The sequence below is a fragment of the Gasterosteus aculeatus genome, chromosome 16 (genome assembly GCF_964276395.1).
Source record: "Gasterosteus aculeatus chromosome 16, fGasAcu3.hap1.1, whole genome shotgun sequence".
NCBI lineage: Eukaryota > Metazoa > Chordata > Actinopteri > Perciformes > Gasterosteidae > Gasterosteus > Gasterosteus aculeatus.
The window spans coordinates 19,519,630-19,536,821 of NC_135704.1; the positions used below are offsets into that span (position 1 = coordinate 19,519,630).

The 17,192-nt window shown below is 49.2% G+C and overlaps 1 protein-coding gene across 5 annotated transcripts in view; it reads left to right on the forward strand.

Annotated features, from left to right (window-relative positions):
• The window catches only part of sema5ba (sema domain, seven thrombospondin repeats (type 1 and type 1-like), transmembrane domain (TM) and short cytoplasmic domain, (semaphorin) 5Ba), a 61,518-nt gene extending 44,502 nt beyond the window's left edge, over positions 1 to 17,016 (forward strand). For 2 of the 5 annotated variants that reach the window (XM_078090987.1, XM_078090985.1), the window contains exons 8-22: positions 575 to 860; positions 1,574 to 1,709; positions 1,976 to 2,183; positions 2,473 to 2,680; positions 6,225 to 6,342; positions 6,606 to 6,790; positions 7,269 to 7,412; positions 7,709 to 7,856; positions 8,281 to 8,506; positions 9,372 to 9,581; positions 10,553 to 10,723; positions 12,644 to 12,784; positions 14,132 to 14,167; positions 15,063 to 15,268; positions 15,765 to 17,016. In XM_078090987.1, the coding sequence (XP_077947113.1) occupies positions 575 to 860; positions 1,574 to 1,709; positions 1,976 to 2,183; positions 2,473 to 2,680; positions 6,225 to 6,342; positions 6,606 to 6,790; positions 7,269 to 7,412; positions 7,709 to 7,856; positions 8,281 to 8,506; positions 9,372 to 9,581; positions 10,553 to 10,723; positions 12,644 to 12,784; positions 14,132 to 14,167; positions 15,063 to 15,268; positions 15,765 to 15,929 (2,588 nt within the window). In that variant the 3' untranslated portion in view covers positions 15,930 to 17,016. Of the gene's footprint in view, positions 1 to 574; positions 861 to 1,573; positions 1,710 to 1,975; positions 2,184 to 2,472; positions 2,681 to 6,224; positions 6,343 to 6,605; positions 6,791 to 7,268; positions 7,413 to 7,708; positions 7,857 to 8,280; positions 8,507 to 9,371; positions 9,582 to 10,552; positions 10,724 to 12,643; positions 12,785 to 14,131; positions 14,168 to 15,062; positions 15,439 to 15,764 lie in introns of all 5 variants that reach the window. The other 3 variants (XM_078090988.1, XM_078090986.1, XR_013453058.1) reach the window with 2 other exon arrangements.
• Positions 17,017 to 17,192: the final 176 nt, after the last annotated feature.

A 17,192-nucleotide genomic window follows, 5' to 3' on the forward strand; every position in this document is an offset into this window, starting at 1 on the left:
CGTTTGAAGTTGACGTGAAGCTGACGTGAAGCTGGCGTTTGAAGCTGGCGTGAAGCTGGTGTTTGAAGCTCACTTGAAGCTGACGTGAAACGGGCCTTTGAAGCTGGCGTTTGAAGCTGACGTATGAAGCTGGCGGTTGAAGCTGGCGTTTGAAGCTGACGTAAAACTGGCGTTTGAAGCTGGCGTGAAGCTGGCGTTTTGAAGCTGATGTGAAACTGACGTTTGAAGCTCACTTGAAGCTGACGTGAAACTAGCCTTTGAAGCTGACGTGAAGCTGGCGCTTGAACGTGTGCAATGTGGGATGGGATGTAAACACACACACACAGTGCTCTCCTTTAGCTGAAACATGCACAAACACAATTAGCCTTTTAGCTGCAGGGAAAGAGTCTCTTTTTTTACAGTAATTGGCAACACTCACTCGTCCACTTGTTTGATGTTACATGATATCTTTGGGTCTCATGCATAATAACAACCATAACAATGATCTGATGTGTTTTGATCGTTTTATTAGATGTGGAATGGAATCCTGGTTTCCTCTCTTCCTGCTTCATTTCATTCTCTCGTCCCCCCACAGAGCCTCACTTCATCTCGGCCTACGACATCGGGCTCTTCACCTTCTTCTTCCTGCGGGAGAACGCCGTGGAGCACGACTGCGGGAGGACGGTCTACTCCCGCGTGGCTCGGGTCTGCAAGAACGACATGGGGGGGCGCTTCCTGCTGGAGGACACCTGGACCACCTTCATGAAGGCCCGCCTCAACTGCTCCCGCTCCGGGGAGATCCCCTTCTACTACAACGAGCTGCAGAGCACCTTCTACCTGCCCGAGCAGGACCTCCTCTACGGCATCTTCACCACCAACGTGTGAGTGCTCCTCACTGTGCAGGACCAGCAGCTGGACCTTCTGGTCTTTGTTGCTGACGGATCTCTGGAGTTATTGATCCTGATAACTGAGGTCTGGATCCTTCAATTCAAGCCTCACAAGATCCAAATCACAGCTCAAAGCCGTCATCATCGTGACGTCACTCCTTGTTTTGTGGAATTTGCTGCTGATGAGGTCTCTAGGAGATGAGGTCTCCTATGAGGTGAGGTCTCTAGTGGATGAGGTCTCTAGGAGATGAGGTCTCTGGGAAGGGAGGTCTCTAAGAGGTGAGGTCTCTGGAAGATGAAATCTCTATGAGGTGAGATCTCTAGGAGATGAGGTCTCCTATGAGGTGAGGTCTCTAGTGGATGAGGTCTCTAGGAGGTGAAGTCTCTAGGAGGTGAGGTCTCTAAGAGGTGAGGTCTCTGGGAGATGAGATCTCTATGAGGTGAGGTCTCTAGGAGATGAGGTCTCCTATGAGGTGAGGTTTCTAGGAGGTGAGGTTTCTAGGAGGTGAGGTCTCTGTGAGATAGTCTCCTATGAGATCTCTAGGAGATGAGGTCTCCTATGAGGTGAGGTCTCCTATGAGGTGAGGTCTCTAGGAGAAGAGGTCTCTAGGAGGTGAGGTCTTTAGGAGACTATGGGGATCTATTAACTCCATTAAAGGCTTCACATATATCATATAATCTGGATGTCTTTACTCCCCCTCTCACAGAAATAGCATCGCGGCGTCCGCGGTGTGCGCCTTCAACCTGAGCGCCATCACTCAGGCCTTCAACGGGCCCTTCCGCTCCCAGGAGAACCCCCGCTCCACCTGGCTGCCCACCCCCAACCCCATCCACAACTTCCAGGTGAGTCCAACCCGTCTCCAGCCAATGAGAGTGCCGGCTGGGACGGACTCACCGCCATGACCACCAACATCGTGAGAGACACATCGCATCACATTGCAAGCTGGCGCTTTTATCCAAAGCGACCTTCAGTGCACATGAGTCTTTTATTAAAGAAGCTCCGCTACGTCGCTTTTTCCTTCACAGCAAGAAAGAAAAAGAACACAATTAGAAATGCCAGCTGGCTCTGTGTATTGTGTCTTTTGTTATGTCTCGGTCTGCCCCCCCAGTGTGGAACCATCGAGGACAAGGGACCCAACGAGGGTCTGACGGAGCGCAGCCTGCAGGACGCCCAGCGGCTCTACCTGATGAACGACGTGGTGCAGCCCGAGTCCACCGACCCGCTCGTCATGCAGGACGACGTGCGCTTCTCCAGCCTGGTGGTGGACATCGTGCAGGGCATGGACACGCTGTACCACGTCATGTACATCAGCACGGGTCGGTACAGATACAAATACACAAACGTGAATGATGATCCACATTAACAGACAGATCTCATAGAACATTCTTCTAAATCACCATCAGAAAAAACTCTCAAGACACTGAAATCCTGTTTGCTTCGTGTTGGGAGTTTAATGTCAACCAAACACGATTAAACTACAGAAAACATTTTATTATTCTTATTTTATTTTAGTTTTGCTGACTTTTTCCCAGAAGAAAGATACACTTATTTTTAACGTTCGCGTGAACGAGACCTTTCTGATGTCTGACGTTCTCGTCCAATCAGAATACGGCACCATCCTGAAGGCGCTGGCTACGCCCAACAAGAACCTCCAGGGCTGCTACCTGGAGGAGATGGAGGTCCTCCCTGCGGGGGCCCGAGAGCCCATCCTCAGTCTGCAGATCCTGCACAGCGACAGGTCGCTCTTTGTCGGGCTCAACGACCGAGTCCTGAAGATCCCGCTGGAGAGGTGTTCCTCCTACAGGACGGAGACGTGAGTACCGCCAAACCACGTCCTACTTATTGACAAACATCCATGTGAGGATGGCTCCACCCGCGAGATGTGCGGTTCCTAATATATATATATATACCTATATGGTATAGTCAATTAATCAGTAGTCGATCTAGACCCCTCCGTACTCCAGCATCTCCTTCTCCGTCAGTGCCGCCCCTCCACTCAGGATCCTCCTCAGCCGGACGGACGCCTCACTCGGTCCCCATAGTGCTCCCTCCCTCCCCGTGGATCTTGGGGAGGAGCTTCCTCAGCCTGAAAATCTCCTGCTGGGTGACGTCTCCAGCGTCCTTCTTGGTGCCTCCATGTGGAGCAGAGCGAGAGAACTTCTCCACGTTGGAGAAGTCGTCCTCCAGCTTCACTCCTCTCTTGTTCTTTGTAGCCTGCAGGAACTCTCACATGCCCCGCCCCCGTACCTGCTGGTGGCCGTCCCACCTGAGGAGATGCTGGCGGCAGAGCTCCTCTGCTGCCCCTCGTCTTCCTCTTCAGGTTCTTCCTCTTAAAGCCCCCCCTCCTCCATGCCCTCCTCGCTGCCCGAGATCCCACCAATGAGTTCCTCCCGAACTCCTTCACCTTCCCTCCCCCGACCCGCCTGCTGGACCCCACCCATCTCCTTTCACTCCGTCAGACACAAGACCACGTTCAACCCCCCTGACCGACCGGCCGGGCTTCCTCCCCCGAGTGGAGGAGTTCTTCTCTGGACAAACCCTCGCCAGGTGTCCCTCTCCACCACAACGGAAACACCTCCCATCCTCCGATGTAGCGAACATCACGTAGTCGAACCCCTCGATCCTCACCTTGATCACCAGGCTGAGACACATGGTGAGGACCACGTGGAGCCGTCTCCTGTGAGACACCACGTGTCCTGCACGGCCAGACCTCAGTCCTCCACGTAAACCCCGTGAGGTCCATCACGCCGATCGGCTGCAAACACACACAAACTAACACAGAAAGAAACAAAGGTTACACATTCACACCACAACACACACACACACACACACACACAAACACACCACAACACACACCAGAAAGACACCGAAAATAAACAACGAAAGAGACGCTCTGGCTGTTTGTCCTCATCAGCTGGCAACTTCCTGCTAGCCTCACTGCGTGTGTGTCTGTGTGTGTGCGTGTGTGTGTCTGTGTGTGTGTCTGTGTGTGTGCGTGTGTGTGTGTGTGTGTGTGTGTGGTGCTCATGTTCTCACAGAAGAATTGCCTGATGAGTCAGCGATACAGAAACTCAGATACACTAAGTGCAGACACACACACACACACGCACATACACACACACACACACACACCGCCCAGGAGGCCGTTGCATGTAACACAATGTGGGTGAGATCCAGAAGAAGAGAGGGGGCATGAGGGGCATGAGGGGATGAGGGGCATGAGGGGCATGAGGGGCATGAGGGGGATGAGGGGGTGCAGGTGGCTCCTCTGACTCATTGTGACACCTGACTAGTCGGGAGGAGGAGACGAAGAGGAGGACATGTTGAGGACATGTATAGGACATGTTGAGGACATGTATAGGACATGTTGAGGACATGTATAGGACATGTTGAGGACATGTATAGGACATGTATAGGACATGTATAGGACATGTTGAGGACATGTATAGGACATGTTGAGGACATGTATACAACATGTTGAGGACATGTATAGGACATGTATACGACATGTATAGGACATGTTGAGGACATGTATAGGACATGTTGAGGACATGTATAGGACATGTTGAGGACATGTATAGGACATGTATAGGACATGTTGAGGACATGTATAGGACATGTTGAGGACATGTATAGGACATGTATAGGACATGTATAGGAGGCTCACTAACAGACAGACAAGGTTCATAATAAATGTTTCACTTTACTTTATTGTTGAGCAGTTTTTCCCCTATTTGTATGTTTTAAACTGAAGAGCCTGAACACATCACAGTGTAACTGAAGTGAACCTCTGTTGCTTAGCTGTTAGCTGTTAGCGGTTAGCGGTTAGTGGTTAGCTGTTAGCGGTTAGCGGTGCTGCTTACGTTACTAGCTTCTCCTCTTGTGGATTTAAACGCTGATCGGTTATTTACGATGTTTTATAATAAGAGATTATAAAAACATCAGTGATTTTACTGAACCTTTATTGACACTGTGACGATGACATCATGATGATGACATCATGGGCCTAGTTTGAATGCGTGTGTATGGACCTGTTGTCCCGCTGCAGTCCGAGAGGGTTTAATCTGCTTTCAGAGCTTTTAACGGCAGGTTCGCAGCATCGATCCACTCGGTCCTGAGAGCAGAAGGACGTTCACGTCCTTGTCTGAGTGAAAGCTGTTCTACACGCGCTGAATGCCGCAGCCTGCGTGTCCTTTGTGATAATTATATTCCACCCTGGCCAGCTAACGGCGGCGCTGCTATCGCTCCATCAGTGGTTTATCCTGCTAGCTTAGCTCAAAAGCTGCATCCGTCAGCGCGCTCCTGCTCCTCCTGACCTCCACCTCCTTCTGCTCACGTTCACGGCCCATTGAAGTGAAGGACGAAGCGTTTTCTGGCTGCTGGAAACATGAACATCCTAAATAGCGACGAGAAGGAGGCGCCGGAGGCGAATAAACGAGGAGAGCCTGAAACAGAACAAATCTGTGTGTTGTGTGGAGAGGAACCACGGGCCGCTGCTGGAACGCTCAGATATACACGCGAAAGAATACAGAATAAAATGTCCAGAAGGAACGAGCTTTGGTTTGGGAGCTGCTGAAAGCGCTCGGCAAACAACGCGGCTGCACTTTGCTGTGGCGGTGAAGATGTGTTCAGAATGCAGAGCAGGAGGAAGCAGTCGCTGCTCCGCTCACGACATCCATGAGACGTGAAGCACGGGCGGATGAAGAGGCTTCTGGTGTGTTTCCTCTTCCTTCACACCACTTCTCCTCCTCTAGCGACCTTTTATTTGCACAGAGCGGAAGCGGACGTGGTTTACAGACAGATCGCTGTTTGAGGAGGACTTCTTTGGCAGCGCGCCATCTCGCTTTCCGTCTCCTCATTTATTTCTCCTGCCGGCCGGCCGGCCGGTCCTGATGGGACACATTAGCGCTGAATGCTAGCAGGAGTTCTCCGTGTCTCCGATCCATCACCAGCGGACCCACGCGGTCCAGATAGAACCCATAAATAAAGGTATAATAACAGTGAGGAGCCGTCATGATTAGGATCCATACTTCCTCACTACATGAGCCCTCAGCCTGCAGGGTACAACCCTAAAGAAAACACAACAACAACAACAACAACAGGACGGCCTCGGCTCCTCTGTTCTCATTACAGCTTCAAATCCAAAGAGCAGTACTGAGCTTCTACGTCACTGGAGGAGCTTTCTCACATTGAACCCCGTAGTGAGGAGTTATTTATATATTCATATTCATCGTGCAGCTACAGCTGACGTACGGTTCTCAGGGTGTTTTTGAAGAAACTTTTAAGTGACGGATCGGATCAGTACCAAAGATAAAATCAGGTCATCGCTCCGCAGTAAAGAGTGATTCCCCCCGCAGGCCGTGCTTGGAGGCGAGGGACCCGTACTGTGGCTGGGACTCTCGGCAGCGGCGCTGCACCACGCTGGAGGAGAGCACCGACATGAGCCAGTGGAAGCAGAACATCTCTGTGTGTCCGGTAAGTGACGACGTCACAGAGACACCCGGGAATCACAACCGATTCATTCCCTCGGTCCACGTTGTACACGCGAGTTTGTGGTCTCAGTCTTCAGTTCTTCAGCGCAGCGTGATGTTCATCTAGTGACTGATGGTCCACGTAGAGTCCAGCAGATGATGCTTTAATCTGTTGGATGGTAACCACGGTAACCACGGTAACCACGGTAACCCGGATCAGGTGTGCCAACCCGCTCCGATTGCTTTATTGTGTTTCTGTATTTTTAGCTGCGCAACCAAACCATCGACGGCGGCTTCGGACCCTGGGCGCCGTGGCAACCTTGCAACAACGACGACGGCGCGGACGGCGTGAGCGCCTGCTTGTGTCGCTCCAGGTCATGTGACAGCCCCGCCCCCCGGTGCGGAGGCAGGAACTGCGAGGGGCCCGCCATCGAGGTCTCCAACTGCTCCAGGTGACCATGCTTACAGTATTCATATCGATTCATTCACCACCAGCTGACTTAATGAAATGTCTGTAACACACTTTGGTCAAAATACCACAAGGATCATTTCAAACTGCCCCCTTTTTACCCCGTCTGAAACAGCCCCCCACAGAGTGACCTGTTGTAACTGTTCCTTCAACGCCAACGAGCCACTGCTTCAGTTTGATTCCAATTAACTATTAACAAGAGTGACTAATCGATAACGAGCCCATGAGCTCGTCCCAGTTACTCACCGACTCCAGTTGGAGCTCCGCCCCCTTCCGAGATGGAATCTGCTCATTAATGACTATTAAATCATGAGAAGTGTGACCCGGGACCAGCGCACTCAGCAGTGTGTGTGTGTGTGTGTGTGTGTGTGTGTGTGTGTTGATGATCACAATAACCCCAAAAAGGGCTCAGAGAGCCTCCTCGTTTGTGACCACTCTCCCTCTTGTGCCCGTTGCCGTAGAAACGGATGCTGGACGCCGTGGTCGTCATGGGGACAGTGCAGCACGACCTGTGGGACGGGCTTCGAGCTGCGGCAGCGGTCCTGCAGCAACCCGGCGCCGCGTCACGGAGGGCGCGTGTGCGTGGGGCCGAGCCGGGACGAGAGGTGATCACGTGATGAGCGTGTTTTATAAAGTCTGATCAGTCTGTGGAGGAGACCGCTGTCTTCTTCTTTGGTTTATTTAGGGTGTTGGTCACGGAAGCAGCTCATGACTCCGCCTCCTCATCAGGACACATATGTGTGCGTGTGTACTTGTTAGACCGTGTCCCTCATGTGTCCTCTCCCTACATCCATACATATCTGATGGAGGCACCTATGATCTCACAGGTTCATTACTGGATACAAACACACATTGTTTGTCTCTTATGAACCTTCAGCTCTTGGAACTGTCCCCCCCCCAGGTTCTGCAACGAGGGCACTTCCTGTCCTCAACCCGTCTTCTGGTCTCCATGGGGGTCCTGGACCAAGTGCAGCACAGAGTGCGGCGGGGGGGTCCACTCCAGGGTCCGGACCTGTGAGAATGGGAACAGCTGCCCAGGATGTGCTCTGGTAGGAGGCCGGGCCGATAGCTTGTTTCCTCAAGCAATTATTTTATTAATCTTTGTTAAGAAGATTACAATAATTAATTATATAAATAATACACAACCATAATAAATATCTATATAGATTAATAATAAATATCTATATAGATTAATAATAAATATCTATATAGATTAATAATAAATATCTATATAGATTAATAATAAATATCTATATAGATTAATAATAAATATCTATATAGATTAATAATAAATATCTATATTGATGTATCTATACAGTCAGCGACAAGAAAATGTAAAAACAGAAAAATGATCAGGGAAAACTTTTTCTTCTCAAAACTTAATAATAAATATTGTGGACTTTATTTGTACACAACAAATATGAAAATGTAGCATCCCAGTTTGTGCAGACCGTAACCCCCCCTCTCCTCCAGGACTACAAGGCCTGCCACCTGGAGGCGTGTCCGGAGGTGAAGAGGAGCACGCCGTGGACCCCCTGGATGCCGGTCAACGTGACGCATGGTGGAGCCCGCCAGGAGCAGAGGGTGCGTTACCTGTGCCGAGCTCACCTGCCCGACCCCCACGAGCTACAGATCGGACGCAGGAAGGTGGAGACGCGCTTCTGCCCCAACGACGGCACGGCGGCCTGCGAGACGGACGGTGAGTCACTGAGGTCATGAGGTCACTGAGGTCATGAGGTCACTGAGGTCATGAGGTCACTGAGGTCATGAGGTCACTGAGGTCATGAGGTCACTGAGGTCATGAGGTCGCTGAGGTTGGAGCTAATGCAGTGAATCATAAAAGTATTGGAGAAAATATATGTTTGAGATACATTTTTTTTTTCACTGATACTTATTGATCGTTATTGATCGTTGTGGCACAGATACAGATCCCTCTGATGTTTGATCATAGCAGCTGGTCTGGTGCTCTGATGAGGATCGAGGATATTTTTTTTTAAATTGCAACCGTCTCAAAAATCATTTTGACGCTCTGAAGTCAGTAAATCACCAATCGTGTGTTTTTTTTATTTAAACACACAATTCAATCATAAATATTCCTATGAAATAGGAAGTATTTTGGATGCAGTTTAATAATAGCTCACAGCTTGGAGCCAGTGTAGTGTGCTAGCCGTTAGCCGTGCTGCTAACGCAACTAGCGCCGCCTCCTGTTGATGTAAACACTGATTGGTTGTTTGCAATGTCACATGATGAGAGACCCAACACCAGCAATATGGGGGGGGGGGCTGTTTCTCCACCAACCACTTTGACCTATGACCTATGACCTTCTGCAGTTTTAATTAAGACACTAAAGAGACAATAAATAATGGATTAAAATCGAGTTGTGTTAGTGCACGCAGACACACACAGGGTCAAGGGTCACTGCTCTCTAGTGGTGGCTTTTTATACAAATATATGTATATGTGTGTGTGTGTGTGTGTGTGTGCGTATATATAAATATATATATATATATACACACATGTATATATATATGTGTGTATGATTCATCTTTTCCCGTCCTGTTGCAGTGCTTGTGGAGGAGCTCCTGAAGACGCCGCTGGTGAGGGGGGGGGCCGGCTGGTCGTCGTGGGAGACCTGGTCCAGCTGCTCTCAGAGCTGCTCCAAAGGCTACCGGACCCGCCGGAGGAGCTGCTCCGGGCCAGAGGGGAAGAGCCCCCCCGTGGCCTGCCGGGGGTCCCCCGTGGAGTACCAGGACTGCAACATCCAGGCGTGTCCTGGTGAGAACGGCGTCCAGTCAGGCTTCTCATTATGAACAGTGACGATGACAAATGATTTCATTTCTGTAGCACGATAGAAGATAGATATATTTATACCTACATTTATATATATATATATAATAAATATAATGTCCTTCTTTTATTATGCTTCTTCTTCAGTTTAGCACCATTAGCTAATGATGCAATGCAGGGGAAAGTCCTGCTGATGTTCCATCTATCTGTAGTCAGCTGACCGAAGCCTGCTGCCCTGACAGGATTATTACACACACACACACACACACACACACACACACACACACACACACACACACACACACACGGATAAACCTTAATGAGTATGAATTAAGCATTCACGGTTGGTTGCTGCAAACACAATTTGCATCTAAACGTTAACTTAGCCGCTGATACAAAGACCCCAGGAGCCCTTTTGGTTTACTTCCCTCTGGGCCAATCAGGAGAGCCGCTTGCTGCGAGGGTCACGTTTGCCCCTGGTGTCTCCACGGAGACGCAGGCGAGGACGACGGGAGGACGAGAGGCCGCAGACATGGGAGAGAAGGAGCAGCAAATAGTAATTGATGATGCGATTAGAGAGAAGGACGGAGGCCATATTGATTACTGGAGATTGAAATGAATAGTGTGCGTGACGGATGGAAGGCGGTCAGTGAGTCACAGTTTAATTATAAGTTCCTTCATAAGAAGGTCTGACCTGAAAAGGTAACGTTGGTATTGTGAACCTGTCACCACCTCTTAGTTTGAGTGCCTCCTCCACAAACGCAAGTGCTCATGGGTAAAATCAAGTCACGCCGGTGGGGTCTGAGGTATGGAAGTCGACTGCTGTGTCATCCGGACGTAACGCCATCTAGTATCATTCTCATTACGCTGTTGAGTCCCACCGTTCATCTGCTTCTCCTCCGTATTGAGTTCTATGATGTCATTCTTAATGGTCTGTAAACTCTCTCTCCTCCTCCCAGTAAAGGGGGCGTGGTCCTGCTGGTCGTCCTGGTCCCAGTGCTCTGTGGGATGCGGCGGCGGTCACTACCAACGCACGCGCTCCTGCAACAGCCCGCCGCCCGCCAGCGGGGGGGAGATCTGCCTGGGCCTGCACACCGAGGAGGCCCTGTGCAACACACACACCTGCGAAGGTGAGCGCCACATGTGACCTCCCGTCACGCCAAGTAGCTTCTCACGTCTTCAGTTTGCCGTGATCACCATGGCAACGTCTCTATAAAGGCTTCAGACATGTTCACATGTAACATTAAAGATGGACATAAAGATATTCAAGGACCACAAAGACAGAAACGGTCAAATCCTCTTTCCTAACGTTGCTACAAGAACTTTTAAAGAATGACTCCGTCCCCTCGATGACCCTCTTTAGACCAGTTAAACACTTCTGACTTAATACTGATCATTTATTCATTTATTTCACCTCTGCTTGGGGACCAGAGACAAATCTCTCACAATGTGGATAAATAACTGGATGAATTCGAGTTAAATTAAAAACACTGTTTTTAAAGCGAGCGCTGAATTAAAATTGCTTTCCTCGCACCACGTGACCCCCCATCTATTACCATTCTGTCCCCACAAGGACACTGAAATATTCATGAGCCTGCACCCTGATCCACCACCAGCTCCACACTATTCTAGAGTCTAACATCAGACGTCTTCATCCGTTTGGATACAGAACACTGTGTGTGTGTTAAGTCATGGAAGGTTTTCACAAAACGCCACACAGGGGTCAGGGGTCAGGCCTGGGGGTCACGACCTCCCCAGCCCTCACCTTCAAAATGTCTCTTCAAAGAGAAACAAGATGACCACAAAGAGACACGAGATGACCACAAAGAGACATGAGATGACCACAAAGAGACACTAGATGACCACAAAGAGACACGAGATGACCACTAAGAGACACTAGATGACCACTAAGAGACATGAGATGACCACAAAGAGACACGAGATGACCACAAAGAGACACGAGATGACCACAAAGAGACACGAGATGACCACAAAGAGACACGAGATGACCACAAAGAGACACTAGATGACCACAAAGAGACACTAGATGACCACAAAGAGACACGAGATGACCACAAAGAGACATGAGATGACCACAAAGAGACACTAGATGACCACAAAGAGACACTAGATGACCACAAAGAGACACGAGATGACCACTAAGAGACACGAGATGACCACAAAGAGACACGAGATGACCACAAAGAGACACGAGATGACCACAAAGAGACATGAGATGACCACAAAGAGACACTAGGTGACCACAAAGAGACATGAGATGACCACAAAGAGACACTAGATGACCACAAAGAGACACGAGATGACCACTAAGAGACACGAGATGACCACAAAGAGACACGAGATGACCACAAAGAGACATGAGATGACCACAAAGAGACACGAGATGACCACTAAGAGACACTAGATGACCACAAAGAGACACGAGATGACCACAAAGAGACATGAGATGACCACAAAGAGACACTAGATGACCACAAAGAGACACTAGATGACCACAAAGAGACACGAGATGACCACTAAGAGACACGAGATGACCACAAAGAGACACGAGATGACCACAAAGAGACACGAGATGACCACAAAGAGACATGAGATGACCACAAAGAGACACTAGATGACCACAAAGAGACACGAGATGACCACAAAGAGACATGAGATGACCACAAAGAGACACTAGATGACCACAAAGAGACACGAGATGACCACTAAGAGACACGAGATGACCACAAAGAGACACGAGATGACCACAAAGAGACATGAGATGACCACAAAGAGACACGAGATGACCACTAAGAGACACTAGATGACCACTAAGAGACATGAGATGACCACAAAGAGACACGAGATGACCACAAAGAGACACGAGATGACCACAAAGAGACACTAGATGACCACAAAGAGACACTAGATGACCACTAAGAGACACGAGATGACCACTAAGAGACACGAGATGACCACTGAGAGACACTAGATGACCACATAGAGACACACTGACACTGATTCGGCTCGCTCTGTGTTCCCGTGCTCAGGCGGCTGGATGGCGTGGTCGCTGTGGTCGGCCTGCGAGGACTCTGGCTCTCAGATGAGGAGCAGGCTCTGCGGCGCTCAGGGGGGCGGAGCCCCGTGCGTGGGGAACGGGACGCAGCGCAGAGACTGCAACGAGATTCCGGGTGAGTCCAGCAAAGTCTTCCACGGCGTTTCGTCCTTTTCTCCGGAGCCAAGAAGACGAGAGCTGTTTCCTTTGCATCCCGCAATATCCCACAATGCACTGCAACATTTGACCTTGCTTCATGCCACGAAGAATCTGACAGATCAAGCGACAGATAAATAAAAATGTAAATGACAATATAATCACAATCTATTCATTCAAGTCAAGGCTGTGGGAATTAATGAGAACAACAACAACATTTAACACAACGAGATCATTGAATTGCAGATTTTTATTTATTAGCTATGAACGCTTCATCAATGTGTTGACCAGTTTCATGTTGTAAAACAGGAAGAAAACGTATGAAACACGTCGTGAGGTCGAACCATCTTCATCATCTTCTTCATCTCCGTGATGAAGATCCATCTTCCTCCTCACACACACAAGAATGTGTGCGTGCGTACGTGCGTGTGTGTGTCCTCTGCTAATTAATCATAATTAAGTCCATGCTAATCCAGTATGTTAGCCGATGACCCCCATTTGACCTGCGCTCCCCGTGACGCCGAGCCCCCCCCCCCCCTTACAGCCTAACGAACTCTTAATATTAACGAGTCTTCGCAAAACACCTGAAATAATCCCGTCCCAGCGAAGCCGTGTGGGGATCGTTGAGGAGAGGAACATTAATCAGGAGGAGTTAAATCTGCACACACGCTTCTTATCGCCGGCCTCGACTCGCTTTATCACAACGTCCTTTGTTGAATCAACAGTGAGGCCGACGTCTTCGTGTTCCTCCTCACCACAGAAAAACAAATGGTGAACAGGTTGCATTGTGGGAATTGTAGTATCCGGGGACTGATTAAACAACAAATGTGTCTCCTCTCTTCTCATGTCCTCCTGCTCTTCCTTCTAAACCGATAAATCAGTGTTTACTTTCTAAATTATTACTTAAATATTCAACCTGTTTTCTCACATTTTCTATCCAACGTTACAAATTCAGTGAAAACACAAACCCTTTGATGTTTGACATTTCATGTGTTTGTGTGCGTGTGCATGTGTGTGTGTTTGTGCGTGTGTGTGTGTTTGTGCGTGTGCGTGTGTTTGTGCGTGTGTGCGTGTGTGTGCGTGTGTGTGCGTGTGTTTGTCTGGGTGCGTGTGTGTGTGCGTGTGTTTGTGTGGGTGCGTGCGTGTGTGCCTGTGTGTGTGCGTGTGTGTGTGTGTGTGTGTGCGTGTGTGTGTGTTTGTGTGGGTGTCTGTGTGTTTGTGCGTGTGTGTGTGCGTGTGTTTGTGTGGGTGCGTGCGTGTGTGCCTGTGTGTGTGTGCGTGTGCATGCTCGTTGTGTGTCTGACCTGTGTTCCTCTCGTCTCTGCAGTGGTTCTCTCTGCATCACAGAGCCAGCACTGTGGAGGTAAGTGATGAGCATCTCTCCCCCTGTGTGTGTGTGTGTGTGTGTGTGTGTGTTTTGTAATTATTCGTGTTATTCTGTCCATAAACTGAACTCACATTAAAGAATTTAATTTACTCGTAACTTTTCTAATTGAAACAAATTAAAAACAAAAGGTGCTTTGAAAGAAAACAATGACGAAGTCTCCTTCTGTATAAATAAGCTTCCATCCAGAGAGGCTCCTCCTACACCAACAGGAAAGGAGGAGCTAGAGGAGGAGGGGGAGGGGCTACAGGAGGGAGGAGGGAGAGCTAAATAAAGGAGAGGGGGGGGCTAGATGAGGAGGAGGGGGAGGAGCTACAGGAGGGAGAGCTAAATGAAGGAGAGGGGGGGCTAGATGAGGAGGAGGAGGGGGAGGAGCTACAGGAGGGAGAGCTAAATGAAGGAGAGGAGGGGCTAGATGAGGAGGAGGAGGGGGAGGAGCTACAGGAGGGAGAGCTAAATGAAGGAGAGGAGGGGCTAGATGGAGGAGGTGATAAATGGAGGAGGGGCTATAATGAGGAGGAGGAGCTACATGAGATGAATGCAATAAAACGTGGTAGAATGTAATAGATCGATTTAAAAGCTATAATAATAGTTGTAGATGAATGTAGTTACAATATAAGTGAAGGAAATTCTACAACCTTGAGAGAGTTAAAGTGATTAAAACAAAAACCATTTAAATACCATAAAATCTGTGAAAATAAATAGTATAAATGTCTTTAGACTCATAACAACAATTCCTATATAAAATAGTCAATGTGATCCATGAGAATATTAGCAAAGGTCAAAGTTCACATCAAACTAAGGTTTAATTTTCTTTTTGACTGATGAATAAACTGACTGATTTAAATAACATGATGATGTACCGCCATCACAGCATTCACGTCCGTCCACCTCATCGCCACGGGCGTGTCCTGCTTCCTGGGGGCGGGGCTTCTGTCCTTCCTCATCTACGTCTACTGTCAGCGCTTCCACAAGCCCTCGCAGGAATCCGCCGTCATCCACCCGACGACCCCCAACCACCTCAACTACAAGGGCAACACCACGCCAAAGAACGAGAAGTACACGCCCATGGAGTTCAAGGTACGGGGGCCACCGGGACCCGTGGCCCTCCAGGGGGGCCTCACAGAACCGCCAGCTGAGTGGTTAAATGTTTAATCCCGGGTGAAATATTGGACCCCGTGTCTCTACAGCCAATCAGAGACGAGATGCTCCTCGTGACATCAGAGCGGCGTCAGAGGTGTAGCACTGAGGTAGAGAGTTCTAGATCATTGATTTAGGAGGACTATTAGTGCACGGTTTCTGATTTATGGTCACGTGACTGTTGGTCTCAGAGGAATCCGTCATAGCTTCATATTCTCGCTTATTTGGGTCAACATTTCAGATGAGACGCGTAGCATAAATGTTTCTGTCAGAAAGACGGAAATCTGTGGAAAGTGATCTTTTTCTTTTCATTAAGGTTCATCGAGTCCTCAGAAGTGATGAAAACATCTTCATGTTAAACTGTTCCTTTGTGTGTTGACTTGAACACGCGTGTGCAGCCTCTGAAGCGTGCGTGTTCTCTGCCATGTTGTTCCAGACTCTGAACAAGAACAACCTGCAGCCGGACGAGCGGTCCAACTTCTACCCGGCGCCGCTGCAGCAGACCAACGTCTACACCACCACCTACTACCCCAAGTACGAGTACCAGCCCACCGCCTCGCCCCCGCCCTGCAGGACCTACAACCAGAACAACAACAGCTGAGCCCCCCGACCCCCCCCCCCCTCCCCCGTACCTGCCTTGTCGGCTTTCGAGTGCTGGTGCATTCTGGGATTTCTGCAACCGGCCGGTGGAGGGAGGCGGGGGGGTTGTAATGAACAGGGTGACCTCCTATGGGACGGGTGGGGGGGCGGACCAGAACATTTGACATCCTTTGGATGTGGATCAGGTCTCCATCAGAAACAACAACAACAGAGGAGAGTCGGAGCCCCTCCCCGCTTGTTCACCGCGATGCTCAGCAGAACTGCATTCTGGGTCGCGGTCCGAACTGTACATAAAGCTTCGGGAATGCCTGGCGTGCCTGAACGCCTCACGGGGGCGGGAGGCTGAAGATGGTTGTTTTCCCGGTTTCCTTCTCTTGTTTTTTTAAGAGCAGTTGTGACTGAATGAATAAAGATGGAGGCGTCCGTCCTGCTGAGTGCTCAACGACTCCGGTCACCTCGAATATGGATCCTCGGTTGTTTGGGACGAGCGTCTCCACCAACAAACGTGGCCATCGTAGCATCGCAGGACGTGTTTCATTCTCCAGCCAATGAACTACGAAATGTTACAATAAGCTTTTTTACCCACAATGACAAACAGCCGTCGTTAGATTGTGTGTGTGTTGTTTTTATTTCCACATCCTGTCGCTCCAGCTTCCGATGTTCTTTATTCCTGTTCTCACGAGTGAGGAGCCGCGGTCGGATGGTGTTTGAAGGCGTCCGCTATGTTTGACTATTATTCTGAGGCTAACCGTAGATGCATCTGCACGTTGTACCGCTAACATCGTTTGCTAAAGAAAAGACAAAAAGAGCCTCATGGTTGTTTTTAGGAGCGGAGCGATGACATCACGCTCTCGATGGAGACGTCCAACGCAGAAGAGCGCTTTCGGTTTGGGCTCCGCCTCCTTTGGGCCCCGTCGGAAGGCGAGTCGCCTGATTGGTCCCCAGCGAGCTCTCTGCCCTCTATGCAACTCACCAGGTGTCACGTAGACTGTAATCACTGCCTTTTAGACACTGTGAACTTTTTGGTACCCTATATTTTTGTATATTGTACATTATAAAAGGATAATAAACCTTGACGCCAACGGCAACTCGAGACGCCTTCTAGTTGAGGTCTAAACACGTCGTCTTTGTAAAAGTCGTAGCATATATGTCAGAAAAAGTACAAAGAGAGGAAAGAAAGAACTTTTATTTATAACAGCGATAATTATGATTAAACCAAAAAGAATCAAAAATATTTCCCAAAAACTGATGATAAATATCAAGT